General features: G+C 48.3%; 1 protein-coding gene across 1 annotated transcript; it reads right to left on the reverse strand.

The window, feature by feature from the left end:
- Positions 1–3,051: 3,051 nt before the first annotated feature.
- On the reverse strand, positions 3,052–5,400 carry LOC125552132 (heat shock cognate 70 kDa protein 2-like). Its single transcript, XM_048715614.2, has 2 exons — positions 5,070–5,400; positions 3,052–4,949 (listed from the first exon to the last, which is right to left on the reverse strand). Exons 1-2 carry the CDS (start codon positions 5,281–5,283, stop codon positions 3,208–3,210), a joined length of 1,956 nt encoding a protein of 651 aa, XP_048571571.1. The 5' UTR covers positions 5,284–5,400; the 3' UTR covers positions 3,052–3,207.
- Positions 5,401–23,299: the final 17,899 nt, after the last annotated feature.

Consider the following 23,299-nt stretch of genomic DNA (forward strand, 5'->3'; position numbering starts at 1 on the left):
CATTCAACCCATAAATCTCTAGAGAAATACCGCATATCCAAACAGGCCCTTAGGTGTGTTTCCTATGAATGTATACGTATGACTGAGCAATCCATAGGAATATTTCCTAACTCCTAAGGATTTCTTTGCACTATATTTTATAGGACACTTTCCATCTACTCCAACCTCTTGGAAAGATCTTATCATATGGTGTAATCAAAAAGCCTTTGGTGCAAATTCATGAGGTATACAATCCTATATGATTCAAGATGGCATGACACTGACATATACCTTTAACTGTTGCTGCATTTCAGAATCCTGTGAATCAAAGAGGCACTACTTAAACAGATTACAGAGCTAAATGCGTATAGTTGATGAGCTTCATTAGATTTGACAATTGGAAATTCTTGAACTAAAGAAAATTTGTCAAAATGCACATGAGAAGCTTCCTTGATACCTTTGAACAATAACAATTCAAAATCTGCAATAGATAATTTTTATAAATGAGAATCTTACCGAATTTCAATTCATGAATTCAACATACTTGTCTAGCTTCTCATTGGTGATCTTTCAATCTCAGTTGTTGGTAACCCAATAGCACGGTCAACTAAACCCACTTTAAGCAAGGGCTGGATAAGCATGGCAATCACATCTTGATCATCGATGACAGTTGATATGAAGTCAATGCTCTGCACCCAGTAACTCACATAAGAAACTGCCAAACAGGTGAACATATGCAAATGTAGAGGATGGGAATTTTTCAGCTGGACGATAGTATAATAAGATGAAAGTAGTTGTGATAGTTCAGCTGGGCTGACAATTTCAACCGAATCATATTACACATAACAACAGGCAACAATAGTTTTACAGTAGGATTGTGGAAAAATAAAGGAAAAGATATTCAATTCGGTGCTCAGGCTCGTCTGCACCCCGTGAACAGTAAATACTAAATACTCCCTTCATTCCAAAATATAGTGTGCCCGCGCTTCCCGAGGTCCAACTTTGACCATAAATTTAACCAACGAGACCAACTGCAGCGGGAGAAAAAAATTATATAATTGAAAACTTTTTTCGAATACGAATTCACTGATATAATTTTTGCTCCCGCCGCAATCGGTCTTGGTAGTTAAATTTACGGTCAAAGTTGAAGCACGTGGATAGAGGAAGCACTACATTGTGGAATTGAGAGAGTAATACTAAAAAAACTTTAAAAAATTCTGAATTTTTTTAGGTGGAAGATGTTACAGTGCGTGATGTTCTTGCCAAATTTCAGCTTGTTGGGACATCTGAGGAGTTCATAGCAAAAAAGACAAAATCGGTCAAAACAATACGTGAGTAAACTTTCTTACTGTCCTAAAATTTGTCTTTTTTGCTGAGAGCCACTGAAATGTCCAAACTCCACGAAATTTGACACGAGCTTCGCACACATAAGCATCTAGCATCACAAAAAAATCAGATTTTTTGAATTCTTTTACTATTTTAAACGAATTTACTGATCACCTCGGGTGCAGACCGCATCCCCGAAAATAAAAGTTATTGTAGACCGATAAGCAAATACTCCCTCCGTCCCATAATATAAAACGTTATCACATTCAATATGCTCGGGAGTAGATGCTAGTTCAAAAGACCATAAGGCCTCTGCAGCTAAAATTTTGATAAAATTGCTAAGAGAAGAATTTTCACAGAAGAGAACCAAGCAATTGCCATGAAAAAAAATTGGACCTCACTCTGACAAAGGATAATTCTAACACTGTTTGGATAACCTGGATATGGTAGCAATGAATAAGACTGGACCATATAATAAGTGTTTGGGAAGATGAAACAGTCAATAGAAATTATTCGAGTCAGGGTATGGTGAACTGATAAACGAGTTGAGCAGACAAACGCAACACATATGCCTAACCATCATGTATAGAAGAATGAGTAAGATGATTAAGACAATTTTTTTGTTACAAAAGCCCTACAAAAGAAACATAACGTGTCCATATATGTCAAAATTTAAATTTAATTTTAGAAGAAGAGAAATCACCGAAGTTGTGAGGACCAACTCTACGGATTAGTCACAACAAGTTGCATATACAAATTCAGTACAATACCTTTTCAAGTAATGTAGAATTGTCTGTGTTCCCAACTATCCACAGAATACTTGATAGAATCTCATCAGGTAAAAAAGAGCTTGAGCACAAGAAACAGATGCATTGGTCCAAAGAATGGCAGCCAACAACCTTTCTATGAAATTTAGCAACAATACTCATTCCAACTATCTCGGGATTAAGAATTTCTTTTACAGACAGCAACACAAGTCGAAATAAACAAAAAAGAAAATTAAAACTTCTCAGTTCTCATTGTCTGCAACTCAGAACAATTAGAAAGCAGCTTCTCCAAGTTTTGACCATCGACTAACAGAAAAAAAAATCTAGGTTCTTATCCCCTATTAATATAACCTATTAAACACAGTTGAAAATTGTGGGCATTTGCATAGTTATGTGGTAATCGTGTAATGTGCTGAGCTAAACTTGCAACATCTATTTCACATGACAAATGTTTACTTTCACGGGATATCTTGCAATGCTAGAATAATGAACAGCTTGTCAAACGGCCAATAATAAATAATGAAGAAATTGGTTCTAAAAAAAATACCCAGCCCGAACGTTTTAGAAAGGCATTTGATCATCTAGAAACAATTGCTCCACAGTCCATACTAGTTGCAATGAAACCTCTTCTAAAGCGATTGTAGCAACTAGAGATTCATGACAGGCTAAGTTCAGCAACCAGACATTCAATCAAAGATAAATAAACGTGAAATAACTGCAGATAACCAAGTATACTGTCTTCTAGTACTACCTCCGCCACGGTTTAGAAAGCGCGCTTGGAAATTCTCTGGAACCTAGGTGGTTATCTATTGGTTGTGAGATGGGCTAAAAAATAGCATTCACACTATACATGCATATAGAAATAGTATATCGGAGTACTAATTAGCTATTAGAAATAAATACAATGCGCCCTAAACCTTGTCTATTATGGAAACGCACGCAAATTTAACTGTGCCCTTCTAAACTGTGACGGAGGGAGTAGTACTAAATAATCATGTTTCAATATCAACTTAAACATAAGATGGGGCAATGTATATATGCCTGAACGAAAAATTGCAGAACGATACTAGAATCCACCGTACAATGGAAGACACATTATTAAAGTATAGAATAGTAGGCGATCTAAATCTATCATTTAGTCGACCTCCTCAATCTTGGGCCCTGGGCCGCTGCTGCCGCCTGCGGCACTGGCCGGAGCATCCTCATCCATACCACCAGGCATTTCAGCGCCGGCACCCTGGTACATCTTGGCGATGATGGGGTTGCAAATGCCCTCCAGCTCTTTCATCTTGTCATCAAACTCTTCAGCCTCAGCGAGCTGGTTGTTGTCGAGCCAGGTGATGGCACCGTCAATAGCATCCTCGATCTTCTTCTTGTCGGCCTCGGGAAGCTTGGAGGCGATCTTGTCATCCTTGATGGTGTTACGCATGTTGTAAGCGTAGTTCTCCAGGGCGTTCTTGGAGTCCACCTTCTTCTTGTGCTCCTCGTCCTCAGCCTTGTACTTCTCGGCCTCCTGCACCATCTTCTCGATGTCCTCCTTGCTCAGACGCCCCTTGTCGTTGGTAATTGTGATCTTGTTCTTCTGCCCAGTGGTCTTGTCCTCCGCCGAGACGTTCAGGATACCGTTGGCATCAATGTCAAAGCACACGGTGATCTGGGGGACACCCCTGGGCGCCGGTGGGATCCCAGAGAGCTCGAACTTGCCGAGCAGGTTGTTGTCCTTGGTCCTCGCCCTCTCGCCCTCATACACCTGGATGAGCACGCCGGGCTGGTTGTCAGAGTAGGTGGAGAAGACCTGCTCCTTCTTGGTGGGGATTGTCGTGTTCCTAGGGATCAGCACGGTCATGACGCCTCCGGCCGTCTCCAGGCCCTGCGAGAGCGGCGTGACGTCAAGCAGGAGCAAGTCCTGCACCTTCTCGTTGCCCTCGCCAGTGAGGATGGCAGCCTGAACGGCGGCTCCGTACGCGACGGCCTCGTCAGGGTTGATGCTCTTGCAGAGCTCCTTCCCGTTAAAGAAGTCCTGGAGGAGCTGCTGCACACGGGGGATACGTGTGGATCCTCCGACGAGGACAACGTCGTGCACGGTGCTCTTGTCCATCTTGGCGTCCCGGAGGCACTTCTCAACGGGCTCCATGCACTTGCGGAAGAGGTCCATGTTGAGCTCCTCGAACCGGGCGCGGGTGATGGTAGTGTAGAAGTCGATGCCCTCGAAGAGGGAATCGATCTCGATGGTGGTCTGGGCGGTGGAGGAGAGTGTCCTCTTCGCCCTCTCGCACGCTGTCCTGAGCCGCCGGAGCGCCCTCGGGTTGCCGCTGATGTCCTTCTTGTTCTTCCTCTTGAATTCCTGCACGAAGTGATTGACCATCCGGTTGTCGAAGTCCTCGCCTCCCAGGTGGGTGTCTCCGGCAGTGGCCTTGACCTCGAAGATACCCTCCTCAATGGTGAGGAGGGAGACATCGAAGGTACCGCCGCCGAGATCAAAGATGAGCACGTTCTTCTCGCCGACGCTGGTGGACTTCTTGTCAAGACCGTAGGCGATGGCGGCGGCGGTAGGCTCGTTGATGATCCGCATGACGTTGAGGCCAGAGATGACGCCTGCATCCTTGGTGGCCTGGCGCTGGGAGTCGTTGAAGTAGGCGGGGACGGTGACGACTGCGTTCTTGATGGTTGTGCCGAGGTAGGCCTCGGCCGTCTCCTTCATCTTGTTGAGCACCATGGAGGAGATCTCCTCGGCCGAGAACTGCTTGTCCTCGCCTCTGTACTGTACCCCGATCATCGGCTTGTCAGCGGGGCCGGGGATCACCTTGAACGGCCACAGCTTGGCGTCGCTCTGCACCGACGAGTCCGAGAAACGCCGGCCGATGAGCCGCTTCGCATCTGCAAACAAACAACAGGACACGGGCTCGTTTAGATCTGTGCCACACGGATCTCGATCTGCCAACGACATGAAAACAGAGGACTAGAACAGATCAGAGCATAACAGAGGGATGTGCTTACCGAAGACGGTGTTGATCGGGTTCATGGCGACCTGGTTCTTGGCGGCGTCGCCGATGAGCCGCTCGGTGTCGGTGAAGGCGACATAGGACGGCGTGGTGCGGTTGCCCTGGTCGTTGGCGATGATCTCCACCCGGTCATGCTGCCAGACGCCGACGCAGGAGTAGGTCGTGCCGAGGTCGATGCCGATCGCCGGCCCGTCTCCTTTTCCGGCCATGATCTCGTCGACAAGTCGAGCGGAGAAACAACCTCGAAGGGAATTGCGGGATTGGTTGGATCTTGGAGCGGAGCACGCGGGTAGGGAGGGAGAATAGGTGGTGTACGAGGCAGAGAGGCGACACGCGGTTGGATTTAAAAGGTTGTGGTGCCGCGGCCGCGGATGGGCTCTAGAATGTTCCTTGGGTGGCCGCGGCCGTCGGATGCGATCTGGACGGACAGGAGGAAACCGCGGGGGTGGGGACGGGCGAGTCGTGGCGGAGTTGGACTCGGCTCCAGGGTGTGGGGTTTGGGTTCTGGAGAGCGCGGGAAGGTTCTGGAGACTGGCAGGTGGAGACATTCCTACCTTTTGTTCCAGACTTGTGGCCTTAGTTGGAAGGCATCGATTGGTTCGTGGCTACAATGGGGTGTACAGGTTTCCAGGCCGTTTGAGACGCCGGAGGTGCCGCCAATTTTGACCTAAGCAGGTTGGGGTGAAGGCCTTAGAGCAACTTTAATGAAACGACCCGAACAGACGGTGCATTTGTCTGTTTTTTGTTTATTTAAATTGGTCGCTCGTCCGGCATCCATTCAGTTTTGCATTTGGGTCGGCAATGCGCCAATGTGCCGACCCATTTCATGTCTGCATTTAATTTTTAAATAAAAAAGGCTCGCGGCCGATCATGCCAGCGGCCATGTCTCATGTTGGCACCATGCCGGCTTCAGAAAATACCACAGTTCATACTGGCGCACTCGCCAGCCGGTCAGCACACATGCCAACACACAAAAAAAGGTGGGGCTTGAGTTCGACCACGCCATCGCGGCGACCGTGGTCATGCCGGCACACCAGCCGGCATACAAAAAAGATGTCCCTCAACGCCATAGATCATTTGTCGTCGAATTTGAGCTTGTCGGCCTGCATCTTCTCGAACCACGGCCTCTTCCTTGGCGACACGGTGTTGAGATCCACCTTCATAATCTCCACCCCGGTCATCATGCTTGCAAGAGCCACTTCTTTCGCTTTTGTCTTGGCGTTGACGGCCTCGATCTCTAGCATCTTGGCTTGCTTCTTCGCCTCGAGCTCGAACATCTTGGCTTGCTTCTCGGTGTCAAGATCAAGCCTTCTCCTTTGGATCTCCATGAAAGCATCATTTGCTCCGCCTTGAAACGTCGGCGCTCCTCCTCCCTTGAGTCCTTCTTGTTAATCATGCCGTTCATGCTTGCGATCAAAGCGTTGGTGGCCGCATCTCGCTTGTCCTCCTTCTTGGAGTTGGTCTTCCCCCTCGGCCGTGCCGGCTCGCCCTCCCCAACATCCTCCATGGCATTCTTCCCCCCACGTGCCTTGAGGGCGGCATATTGCGCCTTGAACTTCTCTTCGTCCTTGATGACCCGACAACAATGGGAGAGGTTGAAGCACTTGCCATTGTGTTGAACCTTGAATGCCTCCAAAGCTTGAAATGCCTATAAAATGTTTCCATGCAAGCATATGGGCAAGTGATAGCAAATAAAGACGTAAAAGGGTGATCTTGATGGCACAAAAGAGGGCGGCTTGCTTGCTATCATACCATGTCTTGCACGCCGATGCCGCTCACGGGGCGGGCCTTGACGCTCTCAAGGGTGGCGCAAAACTTGTTACACTCTTGTTGGATCATCCTCCACCTCTTGGAAATAGAGACCCACCCGCACGTGCTCACAAATTGGTAAGGTGGAAACTTCTTGCGCTCATGAAACTCGCGGTGCACACGAGTCCAAAAGGTCGAAAGCTCTTGCTCGGCGCCCGTCTTTGGGTCTTGTCCAATGTCTCGCCAACACTCGCAAAGAAGCTTGTCCTTGGCAGCTGTGTACGCCTTCGTGCGCTTGCTCTTGCGCTCCGGCTTAGGACCGGCGGCTTGCTTGGCGAGACAGTCCTCGAACAAAGGCTCCACTTCGATGTCACACTCGTCCTTTTCCTCTAGCCCATAGTCGTCCGGGAACTCGTGGTCGAGGGGGAAGCTGTCCAGGTCGATGCCGACCTGATCACGCATGAAGGCCGCCTAATCGGGATCATAGCCAGCGGCCGGCGTGAACGTCTCGCGGCCGTCCTGGCTTTGTGTCTCCTCGGGATCGTAGCCAGCGCCCGACGCACTACCCTCGAAGATGAGGTTTTGCATGTAGTCCTCGTCGACGGCGGACAGCATTTCCTCGAACAGGTTACGGGCGTCCCGGAGCCCCCCGGCCGGCGTCTGTCGCGCGCGTTTCCTCGTGCCGCCGGACGACGAGCCACCGACCACCGGGGTGGCGTTGAGGTCAATGGGCGCGGGCGCGGGTGTGGAAGGCGCGACCACGCTCACATCGGGTGAGCACTCCCCGGAGAGGCGGGAGGCCTGCGGGTAGACGTGGAAGCCGGGGACCGGGTTGCAAGCCGACGCGCGGGGTGAGTTGGGCATCACCATCCGAGGAAACGCCGACGAGCCGGTGCTGGCCGCGGCGACGGCGGCTTGGAGGACGCTGTGCTGGCTAGGGTTTACCCTAGCATGTAGAGCGCCTCCCTCATTGCCGCGGCGACGCGGGCGTTGGTGAACTCCTGCTACGCAGCGGCGACGGCGGCGGCCTACACGGCGGACTCATCCCTCGCGTCCGTGGCATGCCTTCGGCCCTTCCTCGTGGCCGACTCCCTTGCCTGCTGTTCGGGCGTCAGCGCCTTTTTCGGCTTGGTCGCGGCGGCGGTCTTGTGCGGGGCACGAGGCTTGCCTTTCCCGGAGGGGGCAACGGCGTCGGACGAGGCGAGGGAGGCGAGGCCGGTGGTGGCGTCGAGGTCGAGGTCGATGGCGTCCTCCATGACTGGTTGGAGGGCGGAGGCGCGCAGGGGCGGGAGCGTTTTTGAGGAAAATGGGGGGAAATGGTGGTGGCTGCCACCGACCGGCGGGCCCGGGGAGAGAAGTAGGCGCGCGCGCGTCCGTCTCGTGTCCGCGCCGACACAAATCCAGCTCAAAATTGGGCCTGAAATGGGTCACCCGCAGACGAAAAATGGACACGCGTCCGTTTGAATCGGCGCATTGGGCCGCCACTTTTATCCATGCCGACCCAAACGGACGCGGGCGGACGAAATGGGTCGCCCTATTGGAGTTGCTCTTATTTATCACTCCTACCAGATGACTCGTTTTGTCATTGACGACTGGCATGAAGACTAATTGCGACCAAGAAATGAAGCGACTAATGCAACTAAGAACTATATGTGAATGATGTTTCTCGTGAATTGTCTGTAAATTATTATGTTTGTATTTCGTTTGTATTTACTTTGTATATTTATTACTAATGACAAACAATGATGATCTTTGCCCATGTCCTTCTTCGATCGGCAAGGGCAGAGACTCCTACTCGGAGCAACTGACGCGATCAATCCATATCTGTTGCGCCCTTGATGCAAAGTCCAACTGCAATCAGGAAATTAAGCAACATATGGACAACACGTTAAGTGTTCATTTTATGATTATCCAGGAGAGCTTGCTTATTACATCATACCCCAAGGCGGTTGCCCCTTTGTCTATAGACGGCGGCCTGGTATAGGATGGGACATGCAACACATCTTCTCGTTGTTCATGCCGAAGCTTTGTTTCGCTCTTTCGCATGGTTATTGCTCAGCTACCTGACCTTTTGGTCGGGGTAGAGGCATAACCTCCTTGCTAGCCAGACATGCCTTTGTCGGTTGTGTCGGGTTCACACCATGTGTCATTAAGGTGATCATTGTTACACATCTGGGATCTCACTGTGTGCAAGGATTCCTATTTATTTTTAAGCCGAGTATGATGGGTGCTCTGTCAGCGCTATCACCGTTGAGCATCATGACGACCACGGTAGTACGGGCTTAATCTATTTGGAACAACGTATCTGTAACACCCTGGACGTATTTTACCTAATATGTACTTCAACTCTTGCGTTTGCGGCACTAAGTTATTTTATTTCCTCAGGTTTAAGTTTTTGTCTCCGTGTGTTGTTGTCGTTGTCATGTATCTCATATCATGTCATCATGTGCATTGCATTTGCATACGTGTTCATCTCATGCATCCAAGCTTTTTCCGCATTGTCCGTTTTGCATCCCGACGCTCCTATCTCCTCCGGTGGTTCTTTCTACCTTCCTTTCGTGTGTGGGGGTTAAACATTTCTGGATTGGACCGAGACTTGCCAAGCGGCTTTGGTTTACTACCGGTAGACCGCCTGTCAAGTTTCGTACCATTTGAACTTCGTTTGATACTCCAACGGTTAACCGAGGGACCGAGAAGACCTCGTGTGTGTTGCAGCCCAACACCCCTCCAATTTGGCCCAAAACCCACCAAAACACTCTCCATCATCTAGAGCGTTCGATCACGATCGCGTGGCCGAAAACTGCACCTCATTTGTACTCTCCTAGCTCCTCCTATGTCTATTTAAAAACCCACTCCCGAAATTTCGGATCTCTCCCCCGAAACCCTAGCCTCCGTCTTCCTCCGCGCGCCGGACGTGTCCGACTCCCACCCCCGCCGCCACGTGGCACGCCCCCATTTGCCGCCGCCTCGCGCCCACATCGCCGCCGCTCCGGCCCGGGAGGCCCAGATCGGGCCCCCGAGGCCCACATCGCCACCCGAGGCGTCCTCCCCGCCCGGCCGCCACATCGCCGCCCTTCGCCTCCAACTCCGGCGGCCCGCGCCGCCCCGCGCCGTCGCCGCCGGCCGCCGCACTTCTCGCCGGCCGGAGCCGCACCGGCCGCCTCCTCTCGCCGTCCCGGCACCCTCCTCGCCGCCGACGTCGCCTCCTCGCCTCCTCGCCCGGATCCGCGCTGCCCCGGCCTCCACCTCCTCCACGGCGACGTCTCCGGCGAAGCCCCAGCGATCCTCGGCTTCCGTGCGCGAGATCTGGATCGGGTCAAACCCTAGGTTGACCCCGGGATATTTTCTGAGTCATTTTTCTGCAGTATTTTGATGCCATGTTCATCACATCGTAACTCCGCATCCGTAGCTCCGATTTGCGCATGTAGCATATCAAAATGTTCGTCTCAGAGAGCACATCATTTCATCTCATTGCATCATTTTCATTTGAGTTCATCTTGATGCCCGAAATGCTGTTGGAAGAGAGCTATTTGAGTTAATTGTCAGATCTGCTGCACCAAATAGCTATTTGTCATTTTTGCCATGTTTAATGTGTGCATGATATGCTCCTGAGCTCTACATGAGTTTTGTTATATGATTTGCCATCTTTACAGAGGTGCTATCCATGTATTTTTGTGACATGTGTGGTGACTAGCACAAGCTTGCAAAGTAGTGCATTCGTTAATGCTGATTTCAGGGACTTAGAAATTTCACGAAGTCCTTGATCTGTTTTTATCAATATGCCATATGTTCATATTGTTTTCTAGTGATCCGTGCCTCTTTTGAGGATGATCAGTTAGGATGATTTGTTAATATTGTGGTACTCTATCCATCCATGTCTTTGTTTGCAATTATGGAGCACCCTAGCTTGAGTCAATCGAGCTCTACTTTTTCTATTTCGTAATTCCTGGCAGATTGTCTACTTGTTAGCGATTTTGCCGAGGATGTTGTTGTTGATCCGTGCATGCTATGTTGTTGTTCTTGCCATGTATAGCTTATATAATGTGTATTCTTGATGGGTGTATACTTATATTGTCATGCCTTACTCTGTAGTGAGTGCATCGAGCTCGTAAACATGCCTATTCGTTAACAGATTTGCATGCTCCAGTTTTTCACTAAGTCTGTAATCTGATTATGTTTTTGCCATGTTCACATGCTTGCAATTGTATTTTCTGATCCCTTTTGGTTCAAGGTCACTAAGGGACTTTTGTTAAGCTCTTTGAGTAGCTCCATACCATGCCTTGCTCTGCCATGTTAAGTTCCTGTAGCATATAGTTTCTTGCTCCAAAGTGTGCTACCTGATCTGAAATTCCAGACTAGTGTTAATTTCACTAAGTCTGAAACCTGTTTATCATTTACATTTTTGCCATGCTTGTTTGAACCTGTTAATGGATGATTTGGCCGTAGCTCAGTGTTCATCTTTTGTCAAGCATCATGAGTGGATCCCTGCCATGTATTTTGTTGTCTTGTTTGAGTGCTGTAGCATAATTATCCCGATGCATTTAGATGACTACTTGCTGTTTATCGCAGACCGTTGCCATATTTGTTTTGCTTCCCACTTCCAAACCGTGTCTCCGATTCCGGTGTTCTTTATATCGATTTCAACCGAAATCACCTCACATTTCCAGTGGCACTCTTGGATTTCCAAGTTGAGGCCAGGTTCAATCATTCCTTGTCAATTCTTGCATATGCATCACATACCGCATCCCGCATAGCATACCATGTTTGCATCTTGTTGTTTGAGCATTGCACGTGGTTGATTGTGTTCCTTTTGCTTGTTTGTCTTGTTTGGCTAGAGCCAGGAGACGAGTTCGCTAACGAGGAGCCCGTTGAGTTTGCTTTCGAAGATCCAGTCAACTCTGACAACTTTGCAGGCAAGATGATCATACCCTCGAAATCACTTCTATCTTTGCTTTGCTAGATGCTCGCTCTTTTGCTATGCCTATGCTACGATGCCTACCACTTGCTTATCATGTCTCCCAAATTTCCATGTCAAACCTCTAACCCACCATGTCCTAGCAAACCGTTGATTGGCTATGTTACCGCTTTGCTCAGCCCCTCTTATAGTGTTGCTAGTTGCAGGTGAAGATTGGAGATTGTTCCTTCTTGGAACATTATTTTCTTGTTGGGATATCATTATATAATCTTGTTATCTTAATGCATCTATATAATTGGTAAAGGATGGAAGGCTCGGCCTTTTGCCTAGTGTTTTGTTCCACTCTTGCTGCCCTAGTTTCCGTCATATCGGTGTTATGCTCCCGGATTTTGCGTTCCTTACGCGGTTGGGTAATAATGGGAACCCCTTGACAAATAGCCTTGAATAAAACTCCTCCAGCAATGCCCAACCTTGGTTTTACCATTTGCCACCTAGCCTCTTTTTCCCTTGGGTTTCCGGAGCCCGAGGGTCATCTTATTTAACCCCCCCGGGCCAGTGCTCCTCTGAGTGTTGGTCCACCTCGTCAGCTGCCGGTGGCCACCAGGGGCAACTCCGGGCTGGCCTACCGGAAGTTTGGACAATCTGAGTGTGCCCTGAGAACGAGATATGTGCATCTCCTATCGGGATTTGTCGGCACATTCGGGCGGTGTTGCTGGATTTGTTTTAACTTGTTGAAGTTGTCTTGTAGAACCGGGATGCCGAGTCTGATCGGAATGTCTCGGGAGAAGGTATATCCTTCGTTGACCGTGAGAGCTGTGATGGGCTAAGTTGGGACTCCCCTGCAGGGATTTGAACTTTCGAAAGCCGTGCCCGCGGTTATGGGCAGATGGGAATTTGTTAATGTCCGGTTGTAGATAACTTGAACCTTAACTTACTTAAAATGAATCAACGGTGTGTGTTACCGTGATGGTCTCTTCTTGGCGGAGTCCGGGAAGTGAACACGGTGTTGGAGTAATGTTTGCCGTAGGTTGTTCTCTAGTTCTTCGTTCATGCTTTGCCTTCTCTTCTCGCTCTCTTTTGCGAACAGGTTAGCCACCATATATGCTAGTCGCTTGCTGCAGCTCCACATATTACCTTGCCTTACCTATAAGATTAAATAGTCTTGATCGCAAGGGTGCGAGATTGCTGAGTCCCCGTGGCTCACAGATTACTTCCAAACCAGATGCAGGGCCCGATGACTCCGTTCCAGATGATGCGCTTGAGCTCAAGTGGGAGTTCGACGAAGACTCACGCCGTTACTATGTGTCTTTCCCTGATGTTCAGTAGTGGTGCCCAGTTGGGGAGATCGGGACCATGTCGCTTGTTGGGGTTGATCTTTTATTTTGGTACCGTAGTCGGACCATGATTGTATTGGTTGATGTAATGCTATTTATGTACTTTGTGTGACGTGGCGAGTGTAAGCCAACTATGTACCTTTCCCCTTATTATCTATTTACATGGGTTGTTGTGAAGATTACCTTACTTGCGACATTGCTTTCAATGCGGTTATGCCTCTAAGTCGTGCTCCGACACGTAGGAGATATAGCCACATCGAGGGCGTTACAAGTTGGTAATCAGAGCCTTCCCCGACCTTAGGAGCCCCCACTGCTTGATCGAATTAGCAGCCGTTGTTGAGTCTAGAAAAATGTTTTGAGTCATTTAGGAATTATATGTCGGAGAGTTTAGGAATTCTTTTTACTCCCCAGTCCCTTCATCGCTCTGGTGAGGCATCCTGACATCGAGTTTTGAATCTTCTCTTCTCAAATTTCACTAAATTTTTTTTAGGATCACGCGGGTATCTTGGAATCGTTCCGATGGATTTGTGACGAGAACATTGTTCTTGGTGCCTCCTGTCATTTAGGGGTTGTGGCAGTGTCCCGGGGAGTTGAGCTCCGAGGTGTTGTCGTCACAATTTTATCGTTGCAGTTCTGGAATACCTGAGTTTAGTTCGCCGACATCGAAAATCTCTTTTATGCAGTTGTTGGTGAGATAACCTCGATGCCACCCAGTACTGGGGCGGGAGTTCGGGAGTATTGCCATAACTTGTATAACGGATGCTTTTCGAAGGTTGAGGTAGACGATTTCCGAAGTTTTTTTTTCGATTATGTGTTGAAGGATGGATACAACTGGATGTAGGATTTGCTAGATTTGGGTGAGATATTATGCTTCCCCTGTATCCCCAACACCTGATTGCATAACCGGAAAGGTTCGGGAGTTTCATAGGTGGGAATTGTTGTAGCTCTAGTTCTTCTTCCACGGATATTTGGTTTGAGATTGGGTGATCCTTACCGAGTATTCGTTCTTGTTCTGTACCTTGTTGATTCATTCCTCTACCTAAATTCTAAGTGGCTTCTCAATTGATGGATATGTGACCATTCCTATTGGAATGCATTCGTTCTTTTTGTTCGGATGTGAAGACTATATGTTGCAATTTCAACCTGCTTGATTCAGCTTCAATCTTATCTATCAATGTGCTAATGGATGTCAACCTCTTCAGGATGGCTCCTCCAACGCGCACGACTCCGAATCCTGATCCGCCACCACCACCCCCTCCTCCGGAAGCATGGCAAGCTGTGATGGCCGCTACCAATGCAAACACGCAGTTGATCATGCAAATTCTTCAAGAGCGCAACCAAGCGAACCAAGGCAACCAAGGCAACAATCAGAATCACTTTGCTACACTCAACCAGTTCCTTGCTAACCAGCCAAAGACCTTCAGCAATTGTGTTGAGGCAACTGATGCTGACGATTGGCTTGTGGACTTGTGCAAGCATTTTGAGTGCAGTAACATCAGGCCTGAGGACTTTGTCAAGTTCGCTTCCTTCCAACTCAAAGACCAAGCTGCAGAATGGTTCCAGCAGTACAAAGATTCCAGAGGAGGCCGTGTGATTACCTGGGATGAATTCTGTCAAGACTTCAAAGATCATCATATTCCTCAGAGCATGGTTGAAAGCAAGCGTGAGGAATTCCGTGACCTGAAGCAAGGCTCTATGTCTGTCTATGACTACAACAAGTTGTTTTAGAAGCTCGCCCGTTTTGCTAAGCAGGACGTCCCTGACGAGAAGAGCATGATATACCAGTTCAGGGATGGTCTCAGAGAAGAAATCCAGCTAGCTCTCGTTCTCTTTGAGCCCAGGAGGTACGATGAGTTTTACAACATGGCATTGAAGCAAGAGGCTGCTCAACTGAAGTTTGATGCTTCCAAGAAGCGAGTCAGAGATGCTACTCCTTCTTCCTCTACTCAAGTGGCTAAGCAGCAGAAGTATTGGCTTCCTCCTCCTCCGTTTCGTCAGCCGTATCAACAGAAGAGCAAAGGTGGCAGTGGATCTTCCCACCCACCCAACCCTGGCTTTCAGAACAAGACTTCGTCTCAAGCTTCAAGATCGAGTGCTCCGTATCACCGTCCGCTTTCAGAGGTCACGTGCAACAAGTGCCAACAGAAGGGTCACTATGCCAACAAATGCTTCAATCAGAGGCGTCTCCCTCCTCCTCCTCCTGTGAGATAGGCAAGTACAGCTGTGGTCAAGCATAACCCCAAGCACGCCAAGGTCAACTTGATGAATGCAGCTCAGGAAGAGGACTCGTCAGATGTCATCATGGGTAACCTTCCTGTTAACGATGTTTCTGCAAAAGTACTTTTTGACACTGGTGCATCACATTATTTCATCTCGAGACCTTTTGCATCTAAGCATGAGTTGTCTTCTCAAGTTTTGCATAAACCGTTAGCAGTTGTCTCACCAAGTAAATGTTTGCTCGCTAACCATGACATTCCGGATATTTCTATCGTGATAGGTGATTTTAAGTTTCTGGCTTCTCCAATGGTCCTTGGTAACTCGGATATTGATCTTATTCTTGGAATGGACTGGCTTTCTAAGCATAAGGCTCAGCTTGATTGTGCAGCCAGGCAGATTCAATTGACTCATTCGTCTGAGGATGTAATTGTCTTTGCCGCTCGGGATAATACCATCCGCCTGTTTTTTCTCAATGAGAAGGGTGAACTCGATGCCATCTCTCAAATTCCAGTCGTTTGCGAATATTAAGACGTCTTTCCAGAAGAGCTTCCAGGAATGCCTCCGCACCGGCCAGTTGAATTCGTCATCGATCTTGAGCCTGGCACGGAACCGGTTTGCAAACGTCCTTACAAGATCGGACCTGAAGAGTTAAAGGAGCTGAAGAAGCAACTCGATATTCAAGAACGAATGGGTCTCATCCGACCTAGTTCTTCTTCATGGTGTTGTGGAGTACTTTTTGTGAAGAAGAAGGATGGAACGGACCGACTTTGTGTTGACTACCGTCCATTGAACAAGAAGACTATCAAGAACAAGTACCCACTTCCCAACATCAACGAGCTATTCGAACAACTCAAAGGTGCCCAAGTATTCTCCAAGCTTGATCTCCGTATGGGTTATCACCAGATTCGAATCCGTGAGCAAGATATTCCCAGGACGGCTTTCAGAACAAGCTATGGTTCATACGAATACACAGTCATGTCTTTTGGCCTCGTCAACGCTCCTCCGACTTTCTCTCGCATGATGAACTTCATCTTCAACGCCTACACAAATGATTTCGTTTTGGTCTATGTCGACGACATTTTGGTCTTTTCGAAGAACAAGGAAGATCATGCCAAGCACTTGCGTTTGGTGCTCGATAAGCTCAGGGAACATCACTTCTACGCCAAGTTCTCAAAGTGTGAGTTTTGGCTCGATGAGGTTCTTTATCTTGGCCATATCATCTCTGCCAAGGGCATTGCGGTGAATCCTGAGAAGGTGTCTGCAATTGTGAATTGGGAACCACCTCAGAACGTGAAGCAACTCCGTAGCTTCCTCGGTCTCGCAAGCTACTGTCGAAGGTTCGTTGAGAACTTTTCAAAGATTGCGAAGCCTCTTTCAAACCTTCTCCAGAAGCACGTCAAGTACATTTGGTCTCCGGAATGTGACATCGCTTTCAACACCTTGAAAGAGAAATTGGTCACTGCTCCAGTTCTGACTACTCCTGATGAATCCAAACCGTTCGAGGTCTTCTGCGATGCCTCTCTCCAAGGTCTTGGTGCAGTGTTGATGCAAGAGCAGAAAGTTGTGGCCTATGCCTCTCGCCAGTTGAATCCCAACGAGAAGAACTACCCCACTCATGACCTCGAGTTGGCGGCAGTTGTGCATGCTCTTTTGACTTGGAGACATCTCTTATTGGGAAGAAAAGTGGACATCTTCACTGACCACAAGAGTCTCAAGTACATCTTTACTCAGCCTAATCTCAACCTCAGGCAGACTCGTTGGGTCGAAATGATTCAAGAGTATAATCTGAGTATCGAGTATACTCCAGGCAATGCCAATGTGATTGCTGACGCTTTGAGCAGGAAGGCTTATTGCAACAGTCTGATTCTCAAGCCTTATCAACCCGAGCTTTGTGAAGCTTTCCGCAAACTCAATCTGCAAGTTGTTCCTCAAGGTTTCCTCGCCAACCTTCAAGTCTCTCCTACTTTGGAAGATCAGATTCGTGAGGCTCAACTTCTGGATGCTATGGTGAAGAAGGTGAAGATTGGGATTGCCAAGAGTCAACCCAAGTACAAGTGCTACCGCCTTGATGACAAGGATACTCTTTTCTTCGAGGATCGTATTGTTGTGCCCAAAGGTGACCTTTGCAAAGTTATCATGAATGAGGCGCAAAATTCACTCCTCTCCATCCACCCTAGGAGTACGAAGATGTATCAGGACCTCAAGCAGGCTTATTGGTGGACTCAAATGAAGCGCGAGATTGCTAAGTTCGTGAATGAATGTGATGTCTACAGAAGAGTGAAGGCAGAACACCAAAGGCCAGCTGGTCTCCTTCAACCTCTTGCCATTCCAGAATGGAAGTTTGACCACATTGAGATGGACTTCGTGACTAGGTTTCCAAAGTCCAAGCGTGGCAATGATGCTATATTCGTTTTCATCGACAAACTCACTAAAGTGGCTCACTTTCTGCCTATCAAAGAGTCTATCACTGCAGCTCAATTGACGGAGCTGTATACCTCTCGGATTGTCTCTCTGCACGGTATTCCATAGGTGATCTCCTCAGACCGTGGCAGCATCTTTACCTCCAAGTTTTGGGAGTCTTTTCAGAAGGCCATGGGCACCAACATCCGCTTCAGCACAACTTTCCATCCTCAAATTAGTGGTCAAGTCGAGCGTGTCAATCAGATTCTTGAAGATATGCTCAGGGCTTGTGTGATCTCCTTCGGTATGAAGTGGGAAGATTGTCTTCCATATGCTGAATTCTCCTACAACAACAGTTTTCAAGCAAGTTCGGGCAAGGCCTCATTGAAATTCTGTATGGCAGGAAGTGCTGTACTCCTCTTAACTGGTCAGAAACCGGTGAACGTCAACTTCTTGGAAATGACTTAATCACAGAGGTAGAGGAAATGTATAAAGTCATTCGTGATAACCTCAAAGCAGCGCAATCGTGCCAGAAGAGCTACTATGATGGTAAGCACCGTGATTTGGCTTTCGAGATCGGAGATCATGTTTACCTCCGCGTCTCTCCAATGAAAGGTACTCGTCGCTTCGGTATCAAAGGGAAGCTTGCCCCTAGATACGTGGGTCCTTTCAAGATCGTCAGCAAGAGAGGCGATCTCGCCTATCAACTCGAGCTTCCTTAAAACTTTGCAAATATGCATGACGTGTTCCATGTCTCTCAGCTCCGCAAGTGCTTCAAGACTCCTGACCGCACCGTCAACTTCAAAGACATTGATCTCCAAGAAGATCTCTCTTATCGTGAGCACCCCGTTGCTATTCTTGAAGAGACTAAACGTAAGACTCGCAATAAGTCAATCAAATTCCTCAAAGTCAAGTGGTCGCACCATTCCGACCGTGAAGCCACCTGGGAACGCGAGGATCACCTCCGTTCTGAGTACCCGGCGTTCTTCCAGTCCTAGATCTCAGGACGAGATCCTTTCGTAGTGGTGGAGTGTTGTAACACCCCGGATGTATTTTACCTAATATGTACTCCAACTCTTGCCGTTTCCGGCGCTAAGTTATTTTATTTCCTCGGGTTCGGGTTTTTGTCTCCGTGTGTTGTTGTCGTTGTCATGCATCTCATATCATGTCATTATGTGCATTGCATTTGCATACGTGTTCGTCTCATGCATCCGAGCTTTTTCCCCGTTGTCCGTTTTGCATTCCGGCGCTTCTATCTCCTCCGGTGGTTCTTTCTACCTTCCTTTCGTGTGTGGGGGTCAAGTTTCGTACCATTTGGACTTCGTTTGATACTCCAACAGTTAACCGAGGGACCGAGAAGGCCTTGTGTGTGTTGCAGCCCAACACCCCTCCAATTTGGCCCAAAACCCACCAAAACACTCTCCATCATCTAGACTCTCCTCACCTCATTTGGACTCTCCTAGCTCCTCCTATGTCTATTTAAAGACCCACTCCCGAAATTTCGGATCTCTCCCCCGAAACCCTAGCTTCCGTCTTCCTCCGCGCGCCGGACAACGTCCGCCGGCGCCGGACGTGTCCGACTTCCACCCCCGCCGCCATGTGGCACGCCCCCATTCGCCGCCGCCTCGCGCCCACATCGCCGCCGCTCCGGCCCGAGAGGCCCAGATCGGGCCCCCGAGGCCCACATCGCCACCCGAGGCGTCCTCCCCGCCCGGCCGCCACATCGCCGCCCTTCGCCTCCAACTCCGGCGGCCCGCGCCGCCCCGCGCCGTCGCCGGCGGCCGCCGCACTTCTCGCCGGCCGGAGCCGCACCGGCCGCCTCCTCTCGCCGTCCCGGCACCCTCCTCGCCGCCGACGTCGCCTCCTCGCCTCCTCGCCCGGATCCGCGCTGCCCCGGCCTCCACCTCCTCCACGGCGACGTCTCCGGCGAAGCCCCGGCGATCCTCGGCTTCCGTGCGCGAGATCTGGATCGGGTCAAACCCTAGGTTGACCCCGGGATATTTTCTGAGTCATTTTTCTGCAGTATTTTGATGCCATGTTCATCACATCGTAACTCCGCATCCGTAGCTCCGATTTGCGCATGTAGCATATCAAAATGTTCGTCTCAGAGAGCACATCATTTCATCTCATTGCATCATTTTCATTTGAGTTCATCTTGATGCCCGAAATGCTGTTGGAAGAGAGCTATTTGAGTTAATTGTCAGATCTGCTGCACCAAATAGCTATTTGTCATTTTTGCCATGTTTAATGTGTGCATGATATGCTCCTGAGCTCTACATGAGTTTTGTTATATGATTTGCCATCTTTACAGAGGTGCTATCCATGTATTTTTGTGACATGTGTGGTGACTAGCACAAGCTTGCAAAGTAGTGCATTCGTTAATGCTGATTTCAGGGACTTAGAAATTTCACGAAGTCCTTGATCTGTTTTTATCAATATGCCATATGTTCATATTGTTTTCTAGTGATCCGTGCCTCTTTTGAGGATGATCAGTTAGGATGATTTGTTAATATTGTGGTACTCTATCCATCCATGTCTTTGTTTGCAATTATGGAGCACCCTAGCTTGAGTCAATCGAGCTCTACTTTTTCTATTTCGTAATTCCTGGCAGATTGTCTACTTGTTAGCGATTTTGCCGAGGATGTTGTTGTTGATCCGTGCATGCTATGTTGTTGTTCTTGCCATGTATAGCTTATATAATGTGTATTCTTGATGGGTGTATACTTATATTGTCATGCCTTACTCTGTAGTGAGTGCATCGAGCTCGTAAACATGCCTATTCGTTAACAGATTTGCATGCTCCAGTTTTTCACTAAGTCTGTAATCTGATTATGTTTTTGCCATGTTCACATGCTTGCAATTGTATTTTCTGATCCCTTTTGGTTCAAGGTCACTAAGGGACTTTTGTTAAGCTCTTTGAGTAGCTCCATACCATGCCTTGCTCTGCCATGTTAAGTTCCTGTAGCATATAGTTTCTTGCTCCAAAGTGTGCTACCTGATCTGAAATTCCAGACTAGTGTTAATTTCACTAAGTCTGAAACCTGTTTATCATTTACATTTTTGCCATGCTTGTTTGAACCTGTTAATGGATGATTTGGCCGTAGCTCAGTGTTCATCTTTTGTCAAGCATCATGAGTGGATCCCTGCCATGTATTTTGTTGTCTTGTTTGAGTGCTGTAGCATAATTATCCCGATGCATTTAGATGACTACTTGCTGTTTATCGCAGACCGTTGCCATATTTGTTTTGCTTCCCACTTCCAAACCGTGTCTCCGATTCCGGTGTTCTTTATATCGATTTCAACCGAAATCACCTCACATTTCCAGTGGCACTCTTGGATTTCCAAGTTGAGGCCAGGTTCAATCATTCCTTGTCAATTCTTGCATATGCATCACATCCCGCATCCCGCATAGCATACCATGTTTGCATCTTGTTGTTTGAGCATTGCACATGGTTGATTGTGTTCCTTTTGCTTGTTTGTCTTGTTTGGCTAGAGCCGGGAGACGAGTTCGCTAACGAGGAGCCCGTTGAGTTTGCTTTCGAGGATCCAGTCAACTCTGACAACTTTGCAGGCAAGATGATCATACCCTCGAAATCACTTCTATCTTTGCTTTGCTAGATGCTCGCTCTTTTGCTATGCCTATGCTACGATGCCTACCACTTGCTTATCATGTCTCCCAAATTGCCATGTCAAACCTCTAACCCACCATGTCCTAGCAAACCGTTGATTGGCTATGTTACCGCTTTGCTCAGCCCCTCTTATAGCGTTGCTAGTTGCAGGTGAAGATTGGAGATCATTCCTTATTGGAACATTATTTTCTTGTTGGGATATCATTATATAATCTTGTTATCTTAATGCATCTATATACTTGGTAAAGGGTGGAAGGCTCGGCCTTTTGCCTAGTGTTTTGTTCCACTCTTGCCGCCCTAGTTTCCGTCATATCGGTGTTATGCTCCCGGATTTTGCGTTCCTTACGCGGTTGGGTAATAATGGGAACCCCTTAACAAATAGCCTTGAATAAAACTCCTCCAGCAATGCCCAACCTTGGCTTTACCATTTTCCACCTAGCCTCTTTTTCCCTTGGGTTTCCGGAGCCCGAGGGTCATCTTATTTAACCCCCCCGGGCCAGTGCTCCTCTGAGTGTTGGTCCACCTCGTCAGCCGCCGGTGGCCACTAGGGGCAACTCCGGGCTGGCCTACTAGAAGTTTGGACAATCTGAGTATGCCCTGAGAACGAGATATGTGCATCTCCTATCGGGATTTGTCGGCACATTCGGGCGGTGTTGCTGGATTTGTTTTAACTTGTTGAAGTTGTCTTGTAGAACCGGGATGCCGAGTCTGATCGGAATGTCTCGGGAGAAGGTATATCCTTCGTTGACCGTGAGAGCTGTGATGGGCTAAGTTGGGACTCCCCTGCAGGGATTTGAACTTTCGAAAGCCGTGCCCGCGGTTATGGGCAGATGGGAATTTGTTAATGTCCGGTTGTAGATAACTTGAACCTTAACTTAATTAAAATGAATCAACGGTGTGTGTTACCGTGATGGTCTCTTCTCGGCGGAGTCCGGGAAGTGAACACGGTGTTGGAGTAATGTTTGCCGTAGGTTGTCCTCTAGTTCTTCGTTCGTGCTTTTCCTTCTCTTCTCGCTCTCTTTTGCGAACAAGTTAGCCACCATATATGCTAGTCGCTTGCTGCAGCTCCACATATTACCTTGCCTTACCTATAAGCTTAAATAGTCTTGATCGCGAGGGTGCGAGATTGCTGAGTCCGCATGGCTCACAGATTACTTCCAAACCAGATGCAGGGCCCGATGACTCCGTTCCAGATGATGCGCTTGAGCTCAAGTGGGAGTTCGACGAAGACTCACGCCATTACTATGTGTCTTTCCCTGATGTTCAGTAGTGGTGCCCAGTTGGGGCGATCGGGACCATGTCTCTTGTTGGGGTTGATCTTTTATTTTGGTACCGTAGTCGTACCATGATTGTATTGGTTGATGTAATGCTATTTATGTACTTTGTGTGACGTGGCGAGTGTAAGCCAACTATGTACCTTTCCTCTTATTATCTATTTACATGGGTTGTTGTGAAGATTACCTTACTTGCAACATTGCTTTCAATGCGGTTATGCCTCTAAGTCGTGCTCTGACACGTAAGAGATATAGCCGCATTGAGGGCGTTACAGTATCTATGGCCGACTATGGTATGCACGAGAAGGAAGTACTTAGGATATACACACACCTGCGCTTGTTGTTCATGTCGAAGCTCTCTTTCACTCTTTCATACAATTATGCCTCAGCTACCCGTGCTTTTGTTTTTGGTAGAGGTCTAATCGCCCTTGCTAGCCGAACATGCTTTGGTCGGTTGTGCCGGGTTCTCACCATATGTCATTGGCGTGATCATTGATAGGTGTCCGGGACCTCATTGCGTGGGAGGTCCCCTCTATTTTTTAGGTCGGATATGCAGGGCGCTCCGTCCACGCTATCATCGTTGGGCATCATCACAACCATGAGAGCGTGGACTCAATCTGTTCGGAATGACGTATCCCCGGTCGTTATGGTATGCACCAAAAGAAAATACGTAAGATAACACCTGGGCCGCGGCTCCCGAATTCAAG

This window comes from Triticum urartu, chromosome 4A (genome assembly GCF_056163025.1).
Source record: "Triticum urartu cultivar PI428250 chromosome 4A, HENAU_Tu73, whole genome shotgun sequence".
In the NCBI taxonomy this organism is placed as follows: Eukaryota; Viridiplantae; Streptophyta; class Magnoliopsida; order Poales; family Poaceae; genus Triticum; species Triticum urartu.